General features: G+C 41.4%; 2 protein-coding genes across 5 annotated transcripts in view; both read left to right on the forward strand.

The window, feature by feature from the left end:
* Window positions 1–8,801, forward strand: part of KNL1 (kinetochore scaffold 1) — a 29,725-nt gene extending 20,924 nt beyond the window's left edge. The window contains exons 16-25 of one of the 2 annotated variants that reach the window (XM_077926838.1): window positions 719–806; window positions 1,470–1,553; window positions 2,038–2,077; window positions 2,191–2,292; window positions 3,250–3,350; window positions 4,429–4,497; window positions 4,833–4,942; window positions 5,840–5,958; window positions 7,748–7,870; window positions 7,969–8,801. In XM_077926838.1, coding sequence (XP_077782964.1) covers window positions 719–806; window positions 1,470–1,553; window positions 2,038–2,077; window positions 2,191–2,292; window positions 3,250–3,350; window positions 4,429–4,497; window positions 4,833–4,942; window positions 5,840–5,958; window positions 7,748–7,870; window positions 7,969–8,083 — 951 coding nt within the window. In that variant the 3' untranslated portion in view covers window positions 8,084–8,801. Of the gene's footprint in view, window positions 1–718; window positions 807–1,469; window positions 1,554–2,037; window positions 2,078–2,190; window positions 2,293–3,249; window positions 3,351–4,428; window positions 4,498–4,832; window positions 4,943–5,839; window positions 5,959–7,747; window positions 7,871–7,968 lie in introns of those variants that run through there. The other variant, XM_077926842.1, reaches the window with a different exon arrangement.
* A 3,700-nt stretch (window positions 8,802–12,501) lies between these two features.
* Window positions 12,502–22,869, forward strand: RAD51 (RAD51 recombinase). 3 transcript variants are annotated; one of them, XM_028722776.2, is made up of 10 exons: window positions 12,502–12,650; window positions 13,260–13,392; window positions 13,905–14,042; window positions 14,270–14,387; window positions 15,065–15,156; window positions 16,127–16,221; window positions 17,092–17,205; window positions 19,466–19,595; window positions 19,736–19,857; window positions 22,037–22,869. In XM_028722776.2, the coding sequence occupies exons 2-10, from the start codon at window positions 13,291–13,293 to the stop codon at window positions 22,158–22,160; spliced, it is 1,035 nt and encodes a 344-aa protein (XP_028578609.1). In that variant the 5' UTR covers window positions 12,502–12,650; window positions 13,260–13,290; the 3' UTR covers window positions 22,161–22,869. The 3 variants fall into 3 exon arrangements, with proteins under 3 accessions (XP_028578609.1, XP_077782985.1, XP_028578619.1); XM_077926859.1 differs by having other exon boundaries at window positions 12,506–12,650; window positions 13,279–13,392; XM_028722786.2 differs by having other exon boundaries at window positions 12,526–12,650; window positions 13,282–13,392.
* Window positions 22,870–27,487: the final 4,618 nt, after the last annotated feature.

The following is a 27,487-nucleotide window of genomic DNA, read 5'->3' on the forward strand; positions in this document are numbered from 1 at the left end:
GAGAGAGGTTGTCTTATTTCCTCATGTCCTTAAACACAGTTCGGTTCCTGGATTTAGCTTCACATTTATATTATGGAATAAAATGGGGAAATAGCATGGGTGCTAGAGGAGTTGTGTATCTTAGTTTGGAAAGTGGGGCAGTGGGAAAAGATAGTTTCAATGTAACTTTTAGCTCTATGGCTAAAACATATAATCCTGTTTGGTGGATCTGCTTGTTTGTAGTTTTCTTTATAATTCTTATTTTTGTTTATTAACGTGGTATAAGTTTAGACTTTGAGATAAAGGCTACATAGTGAGCGGATTCCTTACTTGAACAAGACCCTGTATCAAAATATAGCAGTTCATCTAGTGTACTATACTGTCTCTATTCTCGTCCTTCTCCCCTACAAATCAGTAAAAAGGCATAGTCACTCTGGTGTTCTCTCCTGTGTGTTTTAATCTGATACTGTAAACTGATTTCATTTGGGGCCCAATAAAAAGTTTGGGATACCTACTGTTGTCATGTTGCTGAAACAGCTTCTGTGGGCCAGAGCCCATCCTTTGTTGGAAAGACCATTAGGAAATACATGTAACAGAAAAATGTTTTTTAAAAACTGATTTTATTTAGTAGCCAGAAATGCCCTTTAATAATATTTGCTTGCTAAGATAGAATCTAGCCATATTTTACATATTATAGTACTACTAATAATAAACAATTAACCACATTTTTACATTTAAGCTTCAGTGGGAAAAACTACAGTCAAGATTGGCTAAAGTAGAAGAACTTATAAGGGAAATGGACAGCTGTCTTCTTGCTCTGGAAACAGGTACAGTCTCAAAAATTACTTTTCCAGTAAAGCCAATTTAAATTAATACCTTTGCAGACTAAAGAAAGAAAAAGAAAAAAAACGACACCCCTGTTAACATAATTTGGGCATACTTTGGTGTCAAAAAGAAATCAACATTCTTATACACATTAAGATCATAGGACTAATAAGCTAAGAGCCATGCTAAGAGACAGGCTACATAGAATAAGTCCTCTTAGGCAATGAAAATTATTTGGCTTTTGAAGCTTTTGTGGATACAGTCAGCATGTTATTAGTCTATATGTAAATGGATGAACTCCTTTTTTTGAAAACTGATCCTCACAGGAAGTAAAATGTTCTGCTGTGGTGATTTACAATGTCCACTGGCCCTTGTTGTAGGATGTCTGTAGAAAGATAACTAATATAGTTTTTCCTCTTTTTCTCACTATCCTGTCAAATCAGTGAGCATGACTTGAAACAAGAAGTCTTTGAATGTTCTCAACTGTGTACCAAAAGTGTAGAGCAAAGCCAATCTCAAACTACAAATATATTATTTTTGGGAATACACCTGAAACTAAAAGTTGGGAGCATAATTTCAAAGGTTGTATTTCCTGCTAAGTTGACTGGAGTATATGTATAGCATTTTTGAAGTGAATGTTCTTATAAAACACTGCTTAATTTTAGAAACTTCTGCATTGGAAGAGTCTGCGCCAGATGTCAATGATGCCATGGCAGAATACAAGTCTAAGATGAGAGACACTGAGAGAGGTACTGGAGCTGTTTTGAGCTGCATGATACAGAAGGCTGTTAGGACACTGAAATTGTTGTGGCTGTGTTTATTATATAGTCTCCAGATCTTTTTACTAACCTGAGTTGTAGAATGCATCTTTCTGTCCTGCCATTGCTGAAAGATATTTTCCTGTACTTGGGGCTGTTTTGACTGATCTACATGGAGGTTACTACGTGTATGAGCTCTGGAAAGCTTTGATTGGCTGCATCTTTTCAGTGCATGTACTGTACATGCTGTGAATGGAACACCTATAGGTTCTTCATATACAATATCCTGTATGCAGGATTCACTCAATCCTATACAAATTACATCTGTGTAGGAATTTCATTGAACACCATTTGGCCTTGGAGAATAAACCTAATAGCGTGTTGAGTACTAAACCTGCTTAATCAGACAGAATAGACAGTTAATGCTTTTCATCAACATTTTGACTCTTACTGTGTGTATTTTCTCATTTCTTAGAGCTGGAAAACTACAGAGCCAAAGAGGAGGCACTTCAAAGGTAGAATTAAGCATTAGTGTTTGACATGTATTTATGTGTTGTGAAAAACTCTTGGCTTTAATACTGTTCAGGGTATTTGTCAAATGCATTGCACTTTTGTTGTACTCCTTCAGAGAGCAATCTAATATCAGAGATAAAAAGAAACAGAGAGCTTCTGAAATAAGCCATCTCAAGGAGTATGCAAACAGATGTCAGGAACTTATGAAGAAATACAAGTAAGTAAATTCAGTCAATTAATATCTTGCTGTGAAGGGAATCCAATTCAAGTAATATATTGTCTATGTTTACGTGACATCAGTGGTATCTTCTAATTTTGTCCCCATGAGCCGGCAATCAGAGTAGGGGTAGGAAAACCATGGTTTCCAGATGCTGGCCATGTTGGTTGGGGCTGATGAGAGTTGTAGTCCCAGAAAATCTGTAGGGCCACAGGTTTCCTATCCTTGCTCTAGAGTATAACCAAATTGTTTCAACATTCCTCTTCACCTTCAAACAGAGGATGGCATGGTCCTTATAGGAATGACATTTACTGCTTGGGGAAAACATTTACAAGTAATTGCATTTAACATCAATATTCTAAGTAAAAAGAACAAGTGGGCACACAAAAGCAGTTTTTATCTTTCCTTCTTTAATGCTTTGTTCCGTATGGTCCATGTGGCTCAAAAAGATTAAGAAATGGGTCCCTAAATACATGTTTTGTTTAAAAGTGGGTCCTAGGTCTGAAAAAGGTTGAAGGTACCTGCTCTAGTCAACTTAGTGTGTGAGGGAGAAATATATAGGTTTTTCAACTTGCAAAGGGGACAGATGTTTTAGATAAAGTAGTTCATGACTACTGAACCCCAATTTAAAAAAAAATTAAGGTAGTACAGTGGTACCTCAGATTACATACGCTTTAGGTTAAAGACTCCACTAACCCAAAAATAGTGCTTCAGATTAAGAACTTTGTTTCAGGATAAGAACAGAAATCTGGCTCCGGCAGCAGCAGGAGGCCCCATTAGCTAAAGTGGTGCTTCAGGTTAAGAACAGTTTCAGGTTAAGTACGGTCTTCCGGAATGAATTAAGTACTTAACCTGAGGTACCACTGTATTCTTACCAGGTGCCCAGTAACTGTACATGCACTATCCTTCCCATTGTCTTTTGGTGAATTCATTTTTGATAACTTTTTCTGTTTGTAGCTTCTCTGAGTGGGCAATAAAAGAGTGGAATGATCACCAGGCTGTTTTCACCTTCCTTTATGATTCTGTTGAGCTCACTCTCAGCCTTGGGCGCCCTGTAGGTGAGTTGCAAAAATACTAAAAACTCTATCTGCTATATGAAGCACTATAAAAGCACCACTATCTACTCTAGATGTGTTTTTTGATATTTTACTCCTGCCAAGAGGTCCCAAAAGAACTCAGGTCTGCTCACAAACATCATAACGTGATTTTTTTAAAAGCTAGAAAAACACTAAAGCAGACTACAGGCAAAACTGATTAATTTGATAAGAACTGAGTTGTAAAAAAAAAATTGCATGCAGACTGAAAAGGCATTTGGTCTTCAATTTTATTGAGTGACATAAATTTAGCTCTCTAAAGTGGTAAACCAGTGTTTGGGCTATCTAGATTACAGGTATTTAATATTTATTACAATTATTCCTACAACTATTCAGAATCCAAATTCTTCCAAGCCAGTTTACAACATAATAATATTAAAATATTAAAATAAATCTGATTCCTTCCCACAGTTGGTGGTAGATGACCATGTGAAGCACAGTAGGGAGTATAGTGTAGAAGGAACAGACAGTGATCTCTTCGCTAGCTTCTGTCCCTTGTCTGAAATCCTCCATCCAGAGCTGCTGGTGGTGTATGGCTCTAATCACCTTACAAAATTGTGTTACCATTCACTGCTCCAAATTTGGGTCAGTAACTCTTTGCAGGGGTAGAGCCAGGAGTAGGACCTCATACAGATGACCAGGATGGCTAGGTCTCATCCTAGCAGTTCCCACTCTTGGTGTCTGCAAAATCAGATCATCAAGCAGAACAGTGAGAAATGTAGCATGGATCTTTGCACAAAAGTCTGCAGAATTGTGTCTTTGGTACAATGGTATTGTAAGCAGCAGGGAGGGACTTGCATGGTTGAATATTCCACTATACAAAAAAAAGCATTTATATTTACATCTCTCCACACTGAATCCTGCACATCATGGCAAAGGCTGGACCCTGACATGCAGGTTTTTTGTGCAGAATGATTTATTTATTTGAATTCTGACCTATATGAAGAGGGACAACCCAGACACAGGCTGACCATCTCAGTGAAAACTAGACCTCATTCTGAAATAGAATCATAGAACTTATATTATGTCTGCTTTCTCACAGATGGTGCTGTTTTCAGCAACAGGTTCTGCGTGAATATTGTTGGTGTGAACCTCGAATCACTGTTGGATGGTAAGGCTTTGAAGCATTTTGCTTCTGTGATATTTTTTTTCTGGAAGGAGATCTGCATTTTCCAGCTTCTCTTGTGAAAAGTATTGCTGAACTTCAAGAAAACATGAAAAGCAGTCTTCTGTGAAGAACCTTCCTTTTTCTCAGATAAAACTTTCAACTAACAATGAAATTCCCAGCGTGAAGCAAAAAGCAAAGCAATTAAATCAAACTAAATATCAAATGCCTTCAAGATTTTGAAGGCATTCAGAATCATCCATGAGTTGAATAGAATGAAATGACTTGAATATAACTTAAACCTAAAACAGAGTTTGTTGTTTCTTTGTTCTCCTATACAGAAGCAAAGGCTTTGCCATCTTCAAAACTAGTGCATAGACTCATCTTCCAGTTTATAAACAGTCAGAGTTCATTGAAGGAAAAATGCTCAACAGTGCATCATCTTTATCAGGTAACTTAACAATGAAAAGCAAAAGGGGTTTTTTAATATGTTGCTATAATTTGTTCTATGCTGCTTTTATTGCTTGGAAGAGTCAACAAAGAAGATCCAGAAGTACAGGAAAGTCTATACATTTTGGAGCAATTCTAGGTGGAAGTAGCTTCCCAGCAGAACTTTTTCACCTGCTTTAGTGACACTGTAGTGACACTTAATGGAGGCTATGAAGAATGAAAGGAATTCAGCATCACACTCTTCCAATCATTGCAGCTTGCCAGATGGAACTATCCTGCCCCCACTCCTCCCCCTGTGCACAGTTATGGGAGTTCTCCCAACCCCTCCCCACAAGCCAATTGCGGATGAAGAAGAGGGAAGCCCTGTTGTGTAAGCAGAAGTCCTTGCAGGGTTTCCACTGATTAGGCTGATTAGGTGAATCCTGCCCAAAGAAACTGTGTTGTGATTTGCTTTATTGTTTTTCTGCATTTGATGGCCATTTTCTAGGGTAGAAAAGCAATTTATAAAGTGATTACATTGAGTGTAACTTTAAAAGTATAGGAATGCAAATAAATGACAAAATTATGTGTTTTTACACGAGTAGAATGTGTCCTTTTATTTAAAATGCATCTCTGGGTTATTTGTGGGGCATAGGAATTTGTTCATTCCCCACCCACCCCCCAAAAAATAGTCTGGCCCACCACATGGTCTGAGGGTTGGTGGACTGGCCCACGGCTGGACAAGCTTGCTGACCCCTAGTCTAGTTAAGTTGCTTTGTGTCCGGAGAAGGTTTGCACACATCCTCCTTCTTGCTGTGAAGAAAATGTAGAAGAGGAGTGGCGTACCTTTCTTCCCATCCTATCTCAGGAAATCTGGGGCCTAAGTTGTCATCATTACTTGCTCTGATTGTCCAATCAGGTGCTGCGTGACATTTCCCTTGTGGTGAGTCGTTGTGAACTTCTGGGAGAAGAGATCGAGTATCTAAACAGATGGGGTGGAAAATTCAATCTGCTGAAGACAGATGTGAACGATACAAAGTAAATGCTTAACAAAGTCTATTCTAGTTCTCTAAATGTATTTGTTTGGTGTACAAGTTAGGATTGGTAGAGGGTGTGTTACAATGCTTCCAAAATCTTTCTGGCAAGAATTTAATATTTATAGCACAAAATTCTGGTGTGTTTCACCTCAGCAGGATTTTAAAAAGCCGTTTCCCCCTATATAGCAAGCAAGGAATGATAGCAAGGATATCCAGATAGCAAGCAAGGAATGAAGTATCTTAAAATATACAGTACAGTGGTACCTCTGGTTGCGAACGAGATCCGTTCCGGGGGCCCGTTCGCAACATGAGCAGAACGCAACCCGCAGCGGCATGTCTACGCATGCGCAGGTTGCGATTTGCCATGCGTGCGCAGCGAAACCCGGAAGTAACCCTTTCCGGTACTTCCGGGTCGCCGTGGGACGCAACCTGAAAAAACGTATCATGAAGCAAACATAACATGAGGTATGACTGTATTAAAAATGCATTGCATGAACAGCAGTTCAGCTATAACATGATAAAAAGAGCAGAACCAAATTAAAACATTGTGCTTCCAGAGCGAAAGATGAAACAAAACCAAGTTAAAGCAACTTTCTAAACATAAAAGAGCCTTGTCAAAACAAGATGGGCTGCCTGGCACCTAAAAGATAACAAGAAAGAGTGGATCTCCCTGACAGGGGGTCCTGCAGGCTGGGTGCGATCATAAAACGATCCTCTAGCCATCTAATCTCAGGGCAGGGGTACCCAGAAAATGGCCTTTAATGAAGGTAGATTCACTGAGGGAGCAAACAGTCATCTAGGTGGCTTGGACTAGGTGTTTTAGGCCTTTATAAGTCAAAACCCAGCTGCTTCAATTGGCCTTGGCGGCAAGCAGGGGCTCTATGAAGGTCTTTAAGAGCTGATGCAATGTTTGCAATGGAAGGTCCCTGTTAACAATCTAGCTGCTGTATTCTGGACCACTTAAAGTTCTGAAGACTTTTCAAAGTCAGCCTGAATTGTTACTAATCAAGCCTGAATTTTTATTGAAGCATAGGTAGATAGTAAGGTGGTTTTATTCCAGGAGGCAGCACAGGCATAATCTGGAATTGGAGAAAGGAAGTCGAAGGCAAAACTATCACATTGTGATCCCAACAGCAAAGCTGGATTCAAATACTGTATATCCCTGAGTTACCAACCTGATCTTTAAGAGGGGTGCAATTCATCCAGTACAAGCTGAATGCCTCCACCATGGTCCATTCCATCTACCCACAGTACTTCAACCCTGTCTGCGTTCAGCTTCAGTTTAGCAGCTCTCACTGTGCCCTTTAGATAACTGTTTAAATATCAGTGCATCACAAAGATTTGATGAATAGAACATAAATAGCATGCAAACTGATTACCTCTCCCAACTGTTTCGTGTAGAATACTTAAGTGTGCATGCACACGAAAGCTTATACCCAGAACAAACTTAGCTGGTCTCTAAGGTGCTACTGGACAATTTTTTTATTTATTTTAACATTCAGCAGTTACTGAGGCACAACACAAATAATTCTTTGGACAGTGGAACCTCGTGTTACGGACGGGATCCATTCTGGAGGCCCATCCATAACACGGAACTGACGCAAGCCAAAGTGCCACGTCTGCACACATGCGCAGCGCGATTTAGTGCTTCTGCACATGTGCAAGTGGCAAAACCTGGAAGTAACCTGTTCCGGTACTTCGGGTTGCTGCGGGACGCTACACGAAAACACGTAACCTGAAGCGGACGCAACATGAGGTATGACTGTGTCTATATTTTGTTTTCTACATAGAGTGAAGCTCTTATTCTCCAGTTCTGTATCATTTGCCAAGTTTGAAGTTGAACTGTCTTTATCTGCCAGCTATCCTTCGTCCCCAATAGCTTTCACCATTCCAAAATGCACCGGCAAACTTAAGTGAGTAAAATAAAACAGAGAGCAATAATTTTTACTATAGTTTTATGGGAAGGTTTTCCTTTATTTGATCCTCATATGTATGCATTTTCTCTTCACAGCCAAGAGGAAATTTCTGTTGTTTTATCCAGTGTTCCAGTGGGAGCCAACTACTTGAAGAGAATGGTCAATCACATTCATCGTAATCTGCTCCAGGGTCCTTCAATCCAAAGATAGCAGAGCAGCGGGGAGGTGGGGTGGAATGAGCAATCATTCAGTAGTCAAATCTTTGCTTATTTTCTTAGTAAGGATCACCACTTAGTCCTTTTTGTCTACTGAAAAGTGTATAGCTAAGGGATATTGCATAGTTCTGTTGTTGTTTTCTAGCACTTTTTAAGGCTACTCTTAATTTCTGATAAATTAATTTTACTGCAAAACTGATGTTGCAGTTCTTCTGCAGTAGTTAGTCCAATTTCATAGGTCAAGTACTGCAGTGATGTGTATCTTCCAAGGCCTACATGTGTATTAATGGCACATAGAAAAGTAGGTGTGCTATCCAATGTTTCGGACTTGTAATGAAGTGAGTATTGGTGCATCCATGCTTCTGTTGACTGAATTATTTGGCTGCCATCGTCACTACTCCAGTCTGACTGTTAAGATTTTTAAATTATTCAGATTGATGTGGTTGCATCTCATATCTACAAAGCTTATATTATTATAATAAGGCATCCATATTTTCTCCACTGTGGTCTCTAGTTGCTGGACGATGTATGTATATGTGTAAAGTATAGCATTTTTAATGCTTTTTGAATTGTTTAGGTTTTTTAATTTTGTTACTTTTTGTTAATGGGGGAAGTATAATAAACCCACCTACACTAAAAAAAGTTGTCTTAGTGGTGACTTGTAAGTTAAAGTAATGCTGCCAACACTTCCTCTAAATCCACTATTTACTTTGGTGGGGGGGGGTGTGTTTTAAATCCTTTAAACTGTTTGGACGATTTTGTTTTTGCTGTTTGTCTTTCCACTCCTTCAAAAATAGTTTCATATCAAAAGACTGAAAAAACAAATTACTCATTAGAAAACATCAATGGAATAAATGCAAAATATTACACATTCAGTTCTAAGAAGATTGTAAGTTATATTAATCATGGTATTGTGCTCATTTCTCCCTGCTTTTCCTTTCTATAATGTGGTGGTTGTGGTAAAATAACTTGTTTTGACAACCTATTCCTTGTTTAACTTTCTAGAACTGTTTCAGAAAAATTCTGAATATTTTGGATGAAAGGATTCATTCTACTCTTCCTTTCAATTTAATAACCTCACAAAATAAAAAGATAAATAAATGTTATTTCACAGACAAGATGAGGCCAAAGTATATGCTTAAAAAGAACAGCATACAGTGGTACTTCAGGTTAAGTACTTAATTTGTTCCGGAGGTCCGTTCTTAACCTGACACTGTTCTTAACCTGAAGCACCACTTTAGCTAATGGGGCCTCCTGCTGCCGCTGCGCCGCCGGAGCACGATTTCTGTTCTCATCCTGAAGCAAAGTTATTAACCTGAAGCACTATTTCTGGGTTAGCGGAGTCTGTAACCTGAAGCGTATGTAACCTGAGGTACCACTGTATACCATTTTATACTGCCCATTAACAATTAGGTATCTGAACACCATAAACCAGACTAGCAACCACTTGCTCAAGCTCCTTGCTCAGAAAGGAGATGTTAGCAACCAGCTATCATTTATATTTTCTGGGTCCAGCTAGGTTTTTTTAGGAGTGCTTAATTACCATTTTGTTTAAGGAGGTTAACACCACTTCTCTGAAGGAGGTGCCTACAACTCTTGGCCAGACATCCCCTTCTTATTAGATGAAATAAGCTGCAAAGGGCTGGTTTTTGACAGGTGGTCAGCTGGTGTTTGCCAAGCACCTTGTCCACATCCTTGGTCCTCAGCAACTGAAAGTTGCCCTTTTGTTGCTCTGTACACCTCTACTAGCACAAAGGCATTAGTTGTGGAGTCCAAGTCATGACTGTTCCAGCTGACAATCAACTGAGGCTGCAAAACCAAAGAGAAGCAGACCAGCCTCTGTAACCAGCTAGGGATCACTGGAATATTACACTGCTTGCCTCCCAGAGACAAGCCAGAGCAACTGCACCTTCTGGTCCTCTGCTTTCTTGACTACTGAGCCTTGCTGGGGTTGCACTGGGCTGAACAGATGAAAGGATTCCCGGCTCTGCCTCATTAATTTCTGCATCTATCAAATTTACTCTTATCAGTACCAATCAGTAATCACTTGATAACATTTATTAATGAAAGTAGAACAGATATCTCATTGCTTCAGTTCATTTTTAAAGAAGTTTGCAGTTGATTAATAATTGCCTCAAGTTAGCACTATGCTGTTACAAAAGTTCCCCAACCTGTAGCTGTTTTTTCAGTGCTGTAGTGGCTGTTCTACATAGTTAGCATTTTCTAACAAAACAATTACTATTGGTAGAAGAGCCATGTAGAATTGAATAAAGCAAACGCCAACCACCTTAGGCCCATGGATTCACTGGGATTTTTGAGTGAGTGCTCTTGGTACCACCTCCTCTGGTTCCTTCTTGTGTCACTCCCATGGATCAGCCCCCTACTTGGAAGGTAGCGAGTACATGCACACACTTTTGCACAGATCCCTTAGGAAAGCAAATGTCATTGGGAGGGCCTTATAGGCTTCTTGTGCACCAGGGTAAGACATAAAGGGTTCCTATGGGGGTTACATGGGACTAGGAAACCTACTGTTTTGGTGTTATGGCTGTGCTTCACCGTCAGAGGGCACTCCTGCTGCAAGTTTTTGACAGCTTTCAAATTCCCATTTGTTTTACTGGCTAATTAAAATGGAAAGTTGCTGGTTGGAACTGTAGTGTATATTTGTTTATTAGAGTAGCCCATTGCATCTGCTTGGGCTATCTGTTCCAGATGATAGCAGGGTGGATTGATTTTAAATTGGTAGTTTAAAAAAATCCAATGTAAATTATGGGAGGCAAGCCCTGCCCTACATAATCACACATAATCACTACATAATGAATGTTGGCATCCATCTGTCTGGAAAGACAACGGAGTGTGCCTCTGGGGGTGAAGTCAAGCTGCAGCACCGAAGTGATTTCCCCAGGGCACAAGCCCCAGGGACGCAGGTGGCAGGGGTGCGCTCCCGTTCGGTCCCAGCGCCTGCCAACCTAGCAGTTCGAAAGCACCTTCGGGTGCAAGTAGATAAATAGGGACCGCTTACCAGCGGGAAGGTAAACGGCGTTTCCGTGTGCGGCTCTGGCTCGCCAGAGCAGCGATGTCACGCTGGCCACGTGACCCGGAAGTGTCTTCGGACAGCGCTGGCCCTCGGCCTCTTGAGTGAGATGGGCGCACAACCCTAGAGTCTGTCAAGACTGGCCCGTACGGGCAGGGGTACCTTTACCTTTTATAAATACCCTCACAGCAAAATTTGGGTCTCACAGCAATCCCACCACCATTGTTGTGGTCACCTGGCAAGAGGCGATCAGGATGAATGTTGGCATCCATCTGTCTGGAAAGACAACGGAGTGTGCCTCTGGGGGTGAAGTCAAGCTGCAGCACCGAAGTGATTTCCCCAGGGCACAAGCCTGGGCAGTGCATACGGAGGTCCTGGGCTGCTCATGCAAGACCCTCATTTTCAGCCTGTCTTGACATGCAGGGAAGTCTAACTGAGGTTTTGCTACCCATTGGCTACTCTCACCTGGTTTAGCTGGCCAGTCGAAGCCATCCTGAGGTGTGGGTGCTATCTATCCCATGCTGACAGCATCTAGGACACACATCTGCATCTAGATTAATGCAGGGTGGGGACCAAAGGTGGACAAACTCATAGGAGCCAACTCCTAGGGGCCGAGGGGTCTTTGCCAATAAAAATATCAGAGGGAGCTGGGCCTCCCACCGTTGACGGGCATTGCCATTCAAATCATAGCTATTAACGTTTCCCTTTTTTAAAGGGAAATTCCCTTATTCCAAATAGGATTCCTCGCAAGAAAAGGGAAAAGTTGACTGCTATGATTCAAATGGTGTGCATGCACAGCATCGTGTGATTATGTAGGGCAGGGCTTGCCTCCCACCCCCCATATTTTGTAAAAGTTGGCACTCCTGGACAAATTACCCCAGAAGGAGCACAATGTGTCGTCCACCAGAGGTACTACCCCTCCTTTAACACCCCATATACTATATTTTAAAGCCACGTGTGTGCGCATGTGCCTGTGCGTCAACATTGCAAGAGTGAAATGTGTGAGGAGAAACACAACGGGGGGGGGGGGCTGTTTGGGTTTCAAGTTCCTCTCTTTCCCAGTATGTGTTCTGCAGATGCGGCCACCGAGTCCAAACCTCTTCAGCCCGCTGTGAATACAAGGTCTAGACTACTACCCTGAGTGGACCGCCGCCCCGCCCCTCAAAATCTACCAACAACCCAGATGATGTTGGACTACAACTCCCATCATCCCTGAGCTCTGGCCTTGCTGGCTAGGGTTGATGGGAGTTGTAGTTCAACAACATCTGGCGACCCACAGGTTGAGAAAGGCTGCCTCAGAACTTTTGAAAGGGGCGGGGCGGGGCTTAAGAGGAAGGCACGCGTAGGCCCCGCCCCGCTACAATCCGCTAACGAGCCGGACGAGCGCCAAACCCGGGAAAGGGAGCATGCGCGCTGAAGGCCTCCGCCCTTCCGAGACGTCGCTACGCGCGTGCGCGTCGGTTGCGTCACGCAGTGGCGGGCTCGTCTGAATCCGGAACGGGGACGGAGGGAGCGGAGTGTGTGAGCGGAGGTGAGTCCGTGGGCCGCTCCTTCCGTTCGCCCTCGCGGGACGAAGAAACGGCCTTTCTCCGCCATCCCCCCTCCGAATGGCGTCCGTCGTTGTTGGGTCACTGAAAGGCCCAGGGAGCGGGTCGAGAGTTGGGCTCGGGCTTCCCGGCCTACCTGAGAAACGGAGAGGCTAAGGAATAAGGAGCTGCTCGCGAGGCCTCCTGTTCTGGCGGCCTCCGTGTGCTTTTGCCTCTGCTGCGCGACCTTGTTTGCTTATTGCGGTTTATACGCCGCCTTTCTTCCCCGAGCAGCCCAGGGAAAGCGCAGTTAACAAAGCAAAAACACCCTGAAACGATTTAGGCGCTCTAAAAACAGAGGCGAGGTTAAAAACAAACACGTGAAAGCAGTTACAGTTGAAAACTGTTACGTGGCAGTTCGCCAATAAAATGTGAATACAAAATGTGGGAAGGTGGGTTAAGCGCAAGCCTCTACTCCAAAGCGAGTGAGCGAACCTCTCTGTTGTTACAGTAGTGGTGGTAGCGTCCTGTGTGACCATAAGGTTGTAGCAGTAAGATGAAATCGTTGTTTACAAAAAAAATACATCACTGAAAATGCATAACTCCTGCATTAGGTACTTCCTGTTTTGATAGGAGCATTGACTGATGTGCGCCATGGCCATGCAATTGCAACGTGAGGAAGATGAAAGTCTGGAAACATCAACAGAGGAGGGACGCTTTGGTCCTCAGCCCATTTCACGGCTAGAGGTATGTGACCAATGGGGAACTTAAGGTTATAAAATGCACGCTTGCGATTGAATGTCTAAAGTGGCCCAAACTTTCTGTAACTGAATCTTTAAAATGTTAAAGTATAAGATTCATTGCAATTGCTCATATCATTTTTAATAAAATATACACAGGCACAGATATACACAGCAATATGTACCTCAGAGACCTGCTTTTTGCCAATGACAGCTTTATTAAAACTTTACTGAAAGTTGTTTATCTGATGAGTCTATGAAGGAATGAAAATACAGCAATTTTAAAATCAATTGTATCCAACTCTAAAATGTAATGTTTTTAGAAGCAATATTTTGCATGAATTGAGATCGTTAACACTTAAAGCAGAACCTCATGTGTGTCTACTGCACCTGTTGAGTTCAATGCTACTTACTGCCAGAAAAGTAAAAAATTATGTTAAAATGTGATAAGCTGCAACTGAAGTGATTTATTCAAGAATCTAATGTTTCATACTGAATAATATATATTGTCTTGTATAGCAATGTGGTATTAATGCCAATGATGTGAAGAAGTTAGAAGAAGCTGGATTTCACACAGTTGAAGCTGTTGCCTATGCACCAAAGAAGGAATTGCTCAATATTAAAGGCATAAGTGAAGCTAAAGCAGATAAAATCCTGGTAATTATACTTAACGCTGTTATAATGTATATATATTGTTTTCAAGAGGCTATGGGAATACAATGCTCTTTGAAAGTTTTTCAAGTAAGAGATGAATGCATACTTTTTCTAAGTCTTATTATAGTAAAGCTTGGAATAAACAATCCTAGCAACAAAAAGAGTGGGAGTTTTAATATAGGGATGCAGCTGTTTATTACTCAGTCTTTTGATCTTACCGTGTTTCTCAGGCAGAAGCAGCAAAATTGGTACCAATGGGATTCACCACAGCAACAGAGTTTCATCAGCAGAGGTCAGAGATCATTCAAATCACGACTGGGTCCAAAGAACTTGATAAGCTGCTTCAAGGTATATATTTTGGTGTAACCCTTGATTTTTTTAATGTAATTTTATCACACATTATAAATACAAAACCAAATATGGAATAGTTGCTATAGGTGTACATATAAAATGCATATTTAAGTGTTTATGGGCTGCCTTTCAGGGCATAGCCTTCATAAGTTGGTGTAGAGAGCTAGCTAATATATATAAAGGTACGTTATAAAGATCATAACAAACACTCAGGCAGCAGCTTATAAAGTAAGATATGCACATAGCTCACTTATAAAGCTTCAAAGTGCTATGTAGGCTGGATTCTTATAGACACTTCACCTGAGAGTATGTCCTGTTGAAATCAATTGAGCTTCTGAGTAAACATGCCTCCTTAAAGACTAGGGCGATCTGTATCCCTGCTTCACAAAACATTTTTAATTTGTTCATTATAAATCACATTCCATAGCTGGGAAACTAGTTCAAAAATAATTTCAATAGTAACTTCACAAAGAAATGTACATCTAGTTGTTGAATAGTACTAAATACTTTTTCTTCCCATTTTATTATTAAAAAGTAGCTGTTATATAATTTACTTGTCATTTAAGAACTTTAATCTAAATTCTGTCCTCAAGAGTTCTGTGATACTCTGGTATCTGCTGTTTATATGATTATTGATAAGAATCTGAAGTATGTTACATTTCTTTCTTGTAAAGGAGGAATAGAAACTGGGTCTATTACGGAGATGTTTGGGGAATTCCGCACGGGAAAGACTCAGTTGTGTCTCACACTGGCAGTAACCTGCCAGGTAAGTGGCTTATATAAGTACTGGACAAAAAAATTAACCCCGCCCCCCGTTTCATGTGAATTGAAGTATAATTTGCACTATTAGAAAGACAATGCATGAGATTTTGTGATACTGAAGGCTGAGCTAGACATTTAGCAGACCTAGATTTTAAACTTTAGGCACCCCTGAGCAAAGGCACCCCTGCAAAGAGATGGGAGGAAGTGCAGTCTGCAGAAAGAGAATGCACGATTAACTCTTCTTAAAACTTCTGTTCACTGTGATGTGGCAAATGCATCCAGCACACTGGATGCAGCTGATAGGAATGAGGATTATAGCAGGGGGTGGGTTCCAGGGTGCAAAACACACCCTTCCCTCACTTCCTTGCAGTGTTTCCTAATCACAGAAACTTGCAGGTCTTGATCTTTCTTCAAATGGATAGTTCAGCTTTCAACTTCCAGGATAAGCACATCCTAACACTATTCCTATCCCTTGAAGATGATACCTCTCAAATAAGGGTTGTGGAGCAGGGCTTCTTATCGAATTTTAATCAATGTGTGCATTTACCTGGTTAAGTCTGTCCCATAAGTTTTGTTAAATAACTTATTTAAGGTTTAAAATTGACTGTTCATATATTGGGTTTATTTTTTATTTGCAGCTTTGTCGTCCTCTAATGTTTCCCTTAGACTTGCCTCTCATATGCGTTCATCTTCTAATATACCTTTTTCCTCACTATCTTTCTCACTGTCCTTGTAAAAAAAATAAATCAAAAAAACTAAGCATTGCTGGCAAAATCACCAATCTTTACTTTTGTCTTCCTGATGTTCTAAAATTGCAGACATGTTTTTCCCCTGTTCCTGCATGATCCTGTGATAATACTTTAATTAAACATATTAAGCTGTATGGAAATTATAGGAAGATGCTCTTAGGTTTAAGTTTCCCAGAGATCAAAATGTTGTTGTGACTAACTGGATTCCCACCCTTTTTTTGTTAGCTCCCTGTTGATCGAGGCGGTGCTGAAGGGAAGGCCATGTACATTGACACAGAGGGCACATTTCGTCCAGAGCGATTGCTTGCTGTGGCTGAGAGGTCTGTTGTTGGAATAATTGGTGTTGCATCCAGAGTTCTGTAGAAGATTGTATAACAATACTGCCATCTACTGACAGTTGATGAAATAAATGCATGGTACTCTGTATCAAGTCCATAGTGAACTTGATTTATTGTTAAACATTTCCCACTGAAAGTGACACATCATTTGCTCGGGTCAAACCTATTTAATAGATTTTTATTCCATTTTTCAGATGAATCTCCTCACAAAGGGACAAGCATAACATTAACAATACAAAAGCACAATTTAAAACTTTTATAACACCTCAGAACATTACAAATAGCCACTACATTAAAACCACAGTCATATAAACAGAATTAATTAGATTAAATGTGAGAATATGCTTTTTGAAAAGAAAACTATTTGAAAAGTCACACAATTTGGCTACATGCTTCTACAAAAATGGACTTGGAGAAGTGATAGTTATATTAATTAACATGATAGTTACATTGCTTCCTGGGCAAACTTGAAAAGTTTGAGTTTTCTTTAAATGGGATTAAATGAAAGTGCACATTGTAAGCTTGAATGCAACAAAGCAGAGAAATCTGACAATTATCTCTGGTACGTCACTTGCAGAGAGCAGCAGGAAGGGTAATAAAGAAAAGCTATTCAATATAAATGGAACATATAACGTGGAAGTACTTTTTTAAAAAGCAAAGTTTGCTTTATTAAGAGTTCTTTTTATCCAAAGTACAATATGGTTGAAATGGGGGGGGGGGGGGAGAGAGAGAAGTAGCAATAGATACTCTTTGTCAAGCAAGCTTTGATCAGATTTATTTAAAAGGTGTCTTATAATGCCTCCCACTTTGTTAGACAGAATCACATTCTCATTTGCTTGGTTTATTTCCTAGGTATGGCTTATCCGGCAGTGATGTGCTTGATAATGTGGCATATGCACGAGGATTTAACACAGACCATCAGACCCAGCTTCTTTACCAAGCATCTGCTATGATGACTGAATCAAGGTAACCTCGGTAGAGGGGACTTTATTCTTTAAGAAAGTGTATCTGCTAAGCCCAACTCCAATTGACAGAGCAGAAGAATACCATGTTAAAGGCAATGACCAATTTACTTGCAACTGCACACATCGTGGCAACCCAGATATGGCCAGAAGAGGGGGTGGGGTGGGCTTATGTGTCCTCTGCCAACACACAGGGCTCAGGAATGTAACCCCTGTGCAAATTCACCATTGCCTGTAGTATCAGAAGCTGCTGATTGGGGTTGAACTAATAGTGTTGAGTAGAACTAATAGAATTGTACTCTCACCATCCAGATGCAGACCTTAGTCATGTACCAGAGGCACTCAAGGTTGTGTTTCTATTTTAAAACAGGGTAGGGTCTGGACTAGAATGGGTCTAAGGCAGAGGTTTTCAACCTTTTTGAGTCCTCGGATCCCTTGACCAACTACATTTGTTCTGTGGCGCCCCAGTGGGGCTCAGGAGCCCACTTATATCAAGCCTTGCCTGCAGAGCTCTCAGACCCTCACCGCTTTTCAAACACCCTCTCTTGTGGAGTGTTGCCTCAGCCTCCTCTCTTGTCCCCTCTCCTTGGGAGTCCTCCGGACAGTCACTGCTGCCGCCCCCACCCCAAAGAGAGGTGCTTCCTCACACTGCCCCACAGGGGCTTGGGACTTGTCTGTCCATTCCCAACAGCAAGGGCTGGCGAACTGGCTGGCTGGGCTCCCTAGTCTGCTTGCTTGCTTACTCCGAGGCTGCCTCAGCTCCTGGCAACCAGCACCCCGACCAGCCCCAGAGGCACCACCTGGGGAGCTTGTAGCCAGGGCTGCTGCAACAAACAGCTGTGCAAGCCTGTGGGAGGCAGAGACGCGATAGGGCATCCCACAGCACCCCTGACCATCATTCAAGGCATCCCAAGGTGCAGTGGCACACTGGTTGAAAACCACTGGTCTAAGAAATCAGTTGAGGACCCTCTGGAACAGCATAGAAAGTAGTACTGGGGCTGCATGAGGAAAGGGGGAGAATTGGCAAAATCCAGTTGGATAACCAATTTTCTTCGCAAATGAAAGAAGTTGTTTATTATCCAATAACAAAGTTAACTGGCAAACAAAACTTTTAGAATAACTAAGAACCAAAGCAGTTTCTAGTAAATAAGATTATTGAAGGAATGCTTTGGTGGAGACACACAGTTATTGAACTCCCTTTCCCTAAAATGGAGTTTCACCAGTGTTCTCCTCTGCCCCCATTTTTCTTTGACATGTAACTGCATCTATTTTTTAAGCTGGCTTTTAAGATCTGATCTGCATTTCTGCTTAAACCTAGTGTATTTGTTCTATTTTTATTGTTTCCATTTTTAATTAAAGGATTTTTACTCTATTTTTATTGTATTTTTGTTGTAAGATGCTTTAGTTATAAATAGAAGAGTTCAGTCTGCATTAAATAAGGGTAAATACGAAGTTAGAAAGCTGTTTTTATGGGGGGAATACTTAATAACACTTACATTTGCTTTCTAAATAACTATTTTAACTAAGTGGCTCACTTGCGCAAAAAACCTCTTCTCATGCAAATGCGATTCCCCTTACTCCCTCTCCCCCCCCCCATCACCATCTCACCTTTTCCAGAGGGTTGAGGGACTAGGAGCAAATTGCTGGGGGAGGAAGAGGAAGTCCCAACACATCCATTAGTGTGGCACTGGATCTCACAGAACTTACTGTAATTAGTTAAAATAGTTATTTAGAACGTTGGCAGCTGATTTGTCAATAAGCCACATTCTAAGCAGCAAAATAGATAACACCCCTTACTACCACTGACAAGATGAATTCCAAGTTGGCCGTTTCCTTCTCTCCCAAATATTTCATGCAACAATGATACCTTTTTTACAGAAAGAAAACGACAGGTATTGATCCTGATATTGCTTAGCCAATTACAATAACTTGTTTCATCTTTTATAGTTTTAAAGTAGTATTACCATGAGGGAAGATGATGGGTTGTCATCAGTAAGAATTTCTGCCAAACAGTAAGGTTTTAGAATTTAGTGAATACAAAGAGAGAAAGCAAGATGGCAATTGAGCTTGAGTTTGTTTCAACCAAATATGATTTTAGGTAAAGATTGTGTGGTTACAGATACATCTTTTCTCTGACAGATAAATTAGTTGTTCCATTGAATTTGCTTAAGACAGGCCAAGCTGCACACAAAAGTAAGATTAATCTCTTCCAGCCAGGAGTGGAAATCTATGCATAGTAATGCCCACCTGTTGCATTCTTTCAGGTATGCTTTGCTGATAGTGGACAGTGCTACAGCCCTTTACCGGACAGATTACTCTGGCCGTGGTGAACTGTCAGCTAGACAGATGCATTTGGCCAGATTTCTACGTATGTTGCTTCGAATTGCAGATGAGGTAAATTAATAATCTGACCTACCTGTCATTTTTGTTCCAGTTGCAAAGTTCAGGGCAAGTGTTTCTGGACACGCTTATACTGGTGAATAGGAACAGACCAGAGAAATTAAAAATGATCACATGTTTTTTTTCTATGGCAGTTTGGTGTGGCAGTAGTAATCACGAACCAGGTGGTAGCACAAGTAGATGGAGCTGCAATGTTTGCTGCAGATCCCAAGAAACCTATTGGAGGAAATATCATTGCACATGCTTCAACAACTAGGTAAAATGTCAATTTATTAGTCTCTTGTCTGCATTACTTTTTCAGGTCATCCTTTGACCAAGTGTGAAATGTTTATATGGTTGGAGGTCTATATGTGGAGTAGTAGTTTCATTTTTGGAGCAAGAACAGGTTTTGTTCTTCAGGCAGAATTCGAAAGTTGATATGATCATCATTTTCAGTTTGTGCCCTAGCTCAAAGCAGCTGACAGCTTTAACAAAATGTAAGATACATTGAAACATGATGGCTTAAAGGTATAAAGCCACAAGCTAATTCCTAAAAATAGCCAGATTTGTATCAAGTGTACCTTAAAAAAACAAAAAAAGGTCCCGAGCTCAAGGATAGCCAGAATTGAGTAACTTTGTGCCAACCAGCCATATCAATAGGTTTATAGAGGACATTGGCTGAGAACTGTTTGATGGACAGTTATGATAGGAAAATAAGGGGGGGCACACGCTTCAGTGTTGGGTCTGTTAAATTGATTTATGGTGAAACTTGATAGTGGGGATTGTGAATAGTAGTAGAGATGCAGTGCGAACTAGAAACACTGGCAGTCATGTGCTTCCAGTAACCCTTTCTCATCAGTAGGTGGCCTGTGTTAGTCTTTTCTCACTATGTCTCTAAAACAGCTTTCAGAGAGCACTTTGCAGATATAGCCTCAAGGTTATGAAGAAAGAAAAGCGGTTGCTGAGTGTGAAAGGCCTCACAGTTGACTTGCCAGGTGGTATTGGTGAAGGCGTTTATGAGAAATTAATATAAACATAAATGCAATTATCACTAGGAAATTGCTCCACCATGCCACCTGATGCAAGCTAGGGTGGTCCTATGATTTGGAAGCAAACAGGGCCACCCAAAATGAAGGTAATGGTTTTTGCATTCTTGAGGCAACTCCCTAGGTATGCAGAAGTATATTAGTTTGCCAATTAAAAGAAATATTTGTAAACATAAACCAATGAACAGTTTTCAGGGCCTATAGAATGTTAAGGGCAATTGAATTCTGAAAGTGACCATTGAAATAGATACAAGTAAAAGAAAAATGGAGGGAAGGAATTGGTCTGCTTCAGCCCTTAGGACTGCAGGAGGAGAATATATGTCATGTTGTTATTGCACTAAAAGGGGAAGCAAGGCAAAAGAACATCTACACCACACCCTGCCAATCTCATTCCCCAGAACCCCTCAGCAATAAAACTGGATTCATGCTGGCTGCTAGCCTTGAACCAGAGTGCTTCAGCACATTATAGCACAACAAGAGAAGGTTTCAGAAAAGTGGGGGAGAAAGAAAGTGTCCTTTTTCCTTTTACACATCATGAAAGCCCCCAACCCGCCACCCTAAAGCACTATGAGGTTCCTGTTCCAGGCTGAAGGAGTTCTCCTGTAAGTGGCTGGAGATGCACTGTAACAGTCTACTGTGAATCCCCATTTGCGTGTCTGAGGTTGGGAGGAGCTACCTTTCATGGTCTCCTTAACTGTCCTGTTCCAAAATAACTTCTCATTAAGTTATTATGAAGCAGGCTAGCTGACCAGGGAACAGTGAGACACAAACTGCTGTGGATTATTGAATATGATAAGACTGCACAGTTGGATGTTGCGTCATATATCAATCTCTACTTGAAAGATAAAATTTGCATGTTGAATGTAACTCAGCATTTGTACATGCCTGCAAATTGCCCCTCACCTAACTGCCTGTGGAAAGAAAGAATTGTCCCCCGTTCTCTTTTCTAGCCTTAAGTTCTAGAAGACTGTACATCAGGTTGCTTCTCCCCCTCAAAGCGGAAATTAATAGACCTGAGACTATAGACCTCAATTCCTGTTGTTCCTCTGTGTGAGAGAGTACTGCTCAGTTGGGGGGGCGGGGGTGTGAGGAGGAAGGAAGTAAAGAACAAGGAATCCTCACAACTCAGCAGGTGAGTTGTTATATTAATAGTCGTACCTGTTTGTTTGTTTGCCTGCCTGCTTGCCTTCCCACTCAGAAAGGAATGCTGCAACCATTTTCAACCTGCTGTGAGAATAAGCTCTTTGCCTCACTTACCCATTCTCACCCCCTTAATTCACAATAATTTATCACAGGTGGGGAGAATTAACTTGTAGATAATTGATCTGGAGTCGCATGGCTGCTAAGTATTTTTACTTTAAATAGATAAACAGTTGCAATTGCATAAATGCATTAATTTCTTCCTGCCAGGCTGTACTTGAGAAAAGGTCGGGGTGAAACTAGAATATGCAAAATCTATGATTCGCCTTGCCTCCCTGAAGCAGAAGCCATGTTTGCTATTAATCCTGATGGAATAGGAGATGCTAAAGACTGAAGAATACCATATTTCAATTTGCAAGAAGAGAGTGGTAAAAAAAGGCTCTCCTTTCCATATGATCCTTCAAGATGATTGTTCCACCATAGCTTTAGGCTTCAGACTGCCAGAGAAAGCTTCCATAAACTATACTTGGACTGACTACTCCTGCTGGTGTTGCTGCAACTAGTTGCAAAACAAACCTCAAGGACTGTTTGTCCTGCTGACCCACATCTGATGTTTGTCGGCGTGATGGATCCCTCCATTGTTTAATACAGTAATGTGGTGAGAAACAACTTAAACATTTACAAAATGTGTGCAAAGCTTATGGATACAGAAAGTATGAAATACTGAACATTTCCTGGTTATAGTGACTGATGCCAAAGCAGAATGGAACAAGTATGTTCAGTAAAGGAGATTTGCTTATCCTAAAATTCAGGCAGCTACCAGTTCAGATTAGAGGCTTTTTAATAAAGGCATTAGCAGAGAACCTGTTTGAACTGATAGCTCTACATCTTTAGAACAGAAACTGAAATTAATTTTTTTTATTACTTTGTTTGCACTGCTGTAAATTGAGATGTTATTTGCATCAACCCTGAAAAGCTTGGCATCTTTCTATGTAACAGCGTTGCTGAGATGTGCTCTGCATCTTTATCTTCTGCCTGTAAATACTTTCTAGACAATTTGATTTAATTAAAGTTAATCATACACATCTAGCAGTTTGGCTTTAGCAATGGGTGCCTGTTGTGTTCTTACTCTTATTCATTGCTCTGTGACAAACACAAATGTACAGGAAGGCACATTTAAACTCCTGTAAGCCCCAGCTAATATGGCCTAACAGTCAGGGAAGATGGGAAGTGTAGTTCAGCAGTATCTGGAGAGCACCATGTTGGCAACCTCTGACATAGATTACATGTGGATCCCAATGAAAGAATAATGTAGGCAGAGTTTGTTATGCTTTGCAACAGAAAAATCAAAATGATTCTAATGCAGACATTTCATTTGTATGCTTTGGATTAGAAATGTTGGAAGGTACTTTATACTGAGTCAAACCATTGGTCCCTCTAGCTCAGTATTGTCTGCACAATACTGAGCTAGAGCTTTGGACATAGAGTCTCTCTTAGATGCCAGGGGTTGAACCCAGGCACATCTGCATGCAGAACAAATGCTCTGCTCCAGAGCTCTCATCTCCCTGGAGCACTGAGTTGCATTGTTTTAACTTATACAAATTCAGTGGATTTTCACAAAGGTCTAGTGGGTGAAAAGCAAGCAAGGTAGACAGGAGCTGCCCAGAGCACAAACAAAAGCCCATTTAGCATTACTTACCAGAGCTTTAAACAAGCACTTAAGATTCAGACCCTCCTCCCTACAAGAATGACACTTTTGCTGAGGTGCTTGTATCATTAAAAATGCTGTTACATAATGGGTAAGCAAAATGTCAATACTGCAATATGCATAGCACATATGCACATAAGGCTTGCATTTTTGTGATTGCTTCTCACATTGGTTTTTTTTCCTTCTTACTTTCATCTTAAAAACAAAGGAAAACAACCACAGGTGTTAATGAGAGCCTTAGTAAAACAGCACACAAAGTTCTTCCTGAGCTTCTCTGCTATCTGTGCAGTAACAACTACACATCTGATTGTTCCAGCCGATACCCTACACCTGTTTTAAGCATGCAGGCATTCACAGAGTAGTGTAAAAGAGAGACTATGACTCATTAATAACACTAACTTTTAGAATCTCATGTGAACTGCATTACTACACCTAGTGAACACCAACCCTATCATAACTAATTGCAGCAGTAAAGAGTTTGTTGAAACAACTGGCTTTCTTTTAAAAAACTGAATTCAAAGGTTTACACAATTCATACAACAGTCTTATAAGCTCTAACTGAAATACTGTGGCAATGTAAACAAATGATAAATGCAGCAGTAAATTAAAGCTTTGCTGGAATTTTCAGGTACAGAAAGCATGTAGAATGGAAAGGGAATGACATTTTTTATTTCCTAAAATGGTGTTAAGCAAATTCTATGTCGTATGCCAGTGGGCCTGTTTTGAATATTTAAGTTTTAAGTTACATTCAAGTTTCATATATTTCAGTGGGCCATGTTTTCAGGGGTCAAATATGTTTGCAGTTCATTTGATGCCAACTAGCTAGATACTACATAATGTGCATTTTGTCTCTGCTTATCACTGGGTTGTACAGCCATGTTCCTGCACTGTAGATGAAGGCAATCACAAAGACAACAGAAGCTTCCCTTGTGTGCCTCCTAGAGGCATCCGGTTTGCTATTCGATGAGAACCGGAAGCTAGACTAGATGGGTCTTTGGTCTTAATCCTCTTCTTACATTATGTTCCTCTGCACCACATTGTTTTTGTCTTTTGGAAAACTTGTTTCCTATGCTTCCAGTTTAGTGCCTAGTCTCCTATCACATGGCAAGGTGATCAGTTGAATTGCTCACTATTTTTCTGCCCCATGTGCCTGATTATGGGCAAAAGCTACACAATGTGCAGGTAGTGCTTTTTAATGGCAACTCAAATATTTCACTAGAACCTAAACCAGGGGTCTGCAACCCGCGGCTCCGGAGCCGCATGTGGCTCTTTTACGCCTTTGCCGCGGCTCCGGGGCAGATACTAGCAAGGGGAGGAGGCGCATTGTGCGCCCCAACACTCCCCACTGTGGCAGGCGCTGTACTGGCTGTGACGTTGCATGGGGGTAGTGCATGCGTTAGTCACACACTGTCCCGACGTCACCTTCCCGCCCACCCACTACATTGTAAGGGGCATGTACGCTGGTCACTGCATTGAAAGGGGGCATGTACGCTGGTCACTGTTTTGAAGGGGAGTGAAGAACACACACACAAAAAGGTAACTTGTTAATTTAACGTTTATTTCTATGAGGAGGAGTAATTCTGAGGGGTCAAAGAAATAATAATAAAGTGACAAAAAAGTTATTTTTATAATGATGAGTTTTGCGGCTCACAGTTTTTTTCCTTCAGAAACGGGTCCAAGTGGCTCTTTTTGTCTTAAAGGTTGCAGACCCCTGACCTAAACAGATGTTTAGATGTAACTTACTTTAAAAATCAGAAATTAGCCGATATACAAGTAGTCTGAGGCCCTAAATGTATTGTACCAGTTCTTAAGGACTGCACGGGTTTTAAAGAAATTTGACTAATCAAAACTCCATGTGTTGAACATGAGTTTCTGGTTTTGTGTTTTTCTCCCGAGGATGGTTTGACAGCTGGAGAAGAGGCTAGGCATCCTGCTGCCTAAACTGACCCAAACTGTTTGAGTACACTGGTTTAGTTACCAGTCACGAACACCCTGCTGCCACTCTTTGGAGGTCTAACACATCTGCTCTACATATCCAAGAAAACTGGCAACACCATGGGGTATACAATTAGCATGTTGTACACAAATTAAACTGCTGCCTAATATATGTGAGATGTCGAGGAACCACAGAGCCAGAGGAACTGAGCCAGCATCTCAGTTGGATGAAGAAATAGGGAGTTAGCGTTGAGAAATCTGTTCTATAATTTCTGGAAAGAAAATCCACATCTTGTAACAAGTTTGCGGGCAGAGAGCTGGCTGAATTTGACACTGTGTGTGGTCAGAGAAGTCTAGTTCTTTGCCCAGCTTTTCAGAAGCATATGATAATTTTTTCCATATGTTGGCTTAATTGGCCTAAAAATAGGGAGATTGATGGCATGAATTAGAAATCTCTTAATTTTTGCGAACATTTTTATATAAGCAGTACCCAGTATTAGGGATACTCAGAGAAGACCCAATGAAATCAATGGGCTTAGTTACTTAAGCCCATTGACTTCAATTGGTCTAGTCTTGAGTGTGACTTACCATGTGAGATATCACCCATGCATTATACAGTAGTTGCATGCTACACCCACTATGAATATTGATTTCCAGGGCACAGATGTATCTTGGAAATGTAGTGTGGGTGATAGAAGTATCCAGTTAAATAACACAAGGGAAGTGGCAGCCCCTACAGTTAATCTACCTGGAAAAAAATGCAGGCTGAAGGGGATGATCCTGCATCCTTTCCTTCCATATTCTGTGCACATGTTTCTCCCAGTGAAAGTACGGTTGGTGCCTACCTGAAGCAACACTTTCCACGGCCTTCAGTTGATTGAAAGGGAGTTCGGTTCAGATCTCAGTGTCTGAAGTGATGGAGATGGGTGCTAAGAGATTCCATTTCAGTAACACAACCGATCCCAGAGAAGCCAGCAGGAGCCCCTGGGAAAGTTTTCTTTGTGAAGGTCAGGGTTGCCCTGGAATGGGTTCGCCCTGAGAGAGAGGCCCGAGCCTTGGAAAGCATTATGGTTACAGCAGTGTCTGGCAAGATCTCAGTGGCCCTTGAAAATCTGAGGGAGAGGGTCTAAATCTCGTACCCAAATCCACAGCAAGTCTCCAAGGTGAACAGCCTCTGGCATGGTAAGAATTTATACAACTTGATGTCGGCAGGGGTCCTGCTAAATGAAATAGCTTTGTGCAGTAGTTTATATTATGATAGTTTGCAAAACTATTTCTTCCTGTGTGGACAAACTGAGAACTTCAATATTGTGCTGTTGGGTTCAGCTGTCACTAACAGGACAATCCTTTCTCTATTGTCTTCCTTGCCATAACTGCACCTGCTTTGTTGTTGTTGGCATCCGTCTGTCTCGAGAGACAATGGAGTGCAGCTCCAAAGTGACCTCCCAGGACGCAAGCCTGGGCAGTGTGTATGGAGGTCCTGGGCTGCCCAGTCGAAAAGACTCCCACTCTCAGCCTCACTGATGTGGTCCATAGGAAAGCATTCGGCACTGGCTTGGCTGCAGGAGTTGCTGGAAGGAGGCTTACAAGGTGCCATCCAACCATCTTAGGGACTCCACTCTGGATTTGTGTAGAGTTTACTCCTTAGACTTTTCTTTTCCCAAATATATCCCACAAGGCAGCAGAGCCTTAGGATCAGTTTTCCTTCTCCTAGATGGGCTACCTTCTCAGGTTGACGAGCCCCACCTGCCATTGGACTCACTATTGGTCTCATCCATTCAATCTGCCTATATTCACATGCAGAAGAAGTCCTTAACTTACTGAGGGTTGAGACCCATTGGTTGCCCTCACCTGGTTTAGCTAGCCAGCTGAAGCTGTTTCCAGGGCTGTGGCTGCTGTTGGATGCTGACAGCTTCTGGGGGCCAAAGGTGAGAGCTGAGTAGGGGGGGGGTGGAGTGGACAAACTACCCAGACGGAGCATGACGTGTTCCCCAGCAGAGGTACTACCCCTCCCCTAACACCCCATGCCCCCACACCTGCTTTGTAGTACTAAATAAAATACAACAGTTGTTCTGGAA

This window comes from Podarcis muralis, chromosome 1, assembly GCF_964188315.1.
Source record: "Podarcis muralis chromosome 1, rPodMur119.hap1.1, whole genome shotgun sequence".
NCBI classification, from domain to species: Eukaryota; Metazoa; Chordata; class Lepidosauria; order Squamata; family Lacertidae; genus Podarcis; species Podarcis muralis.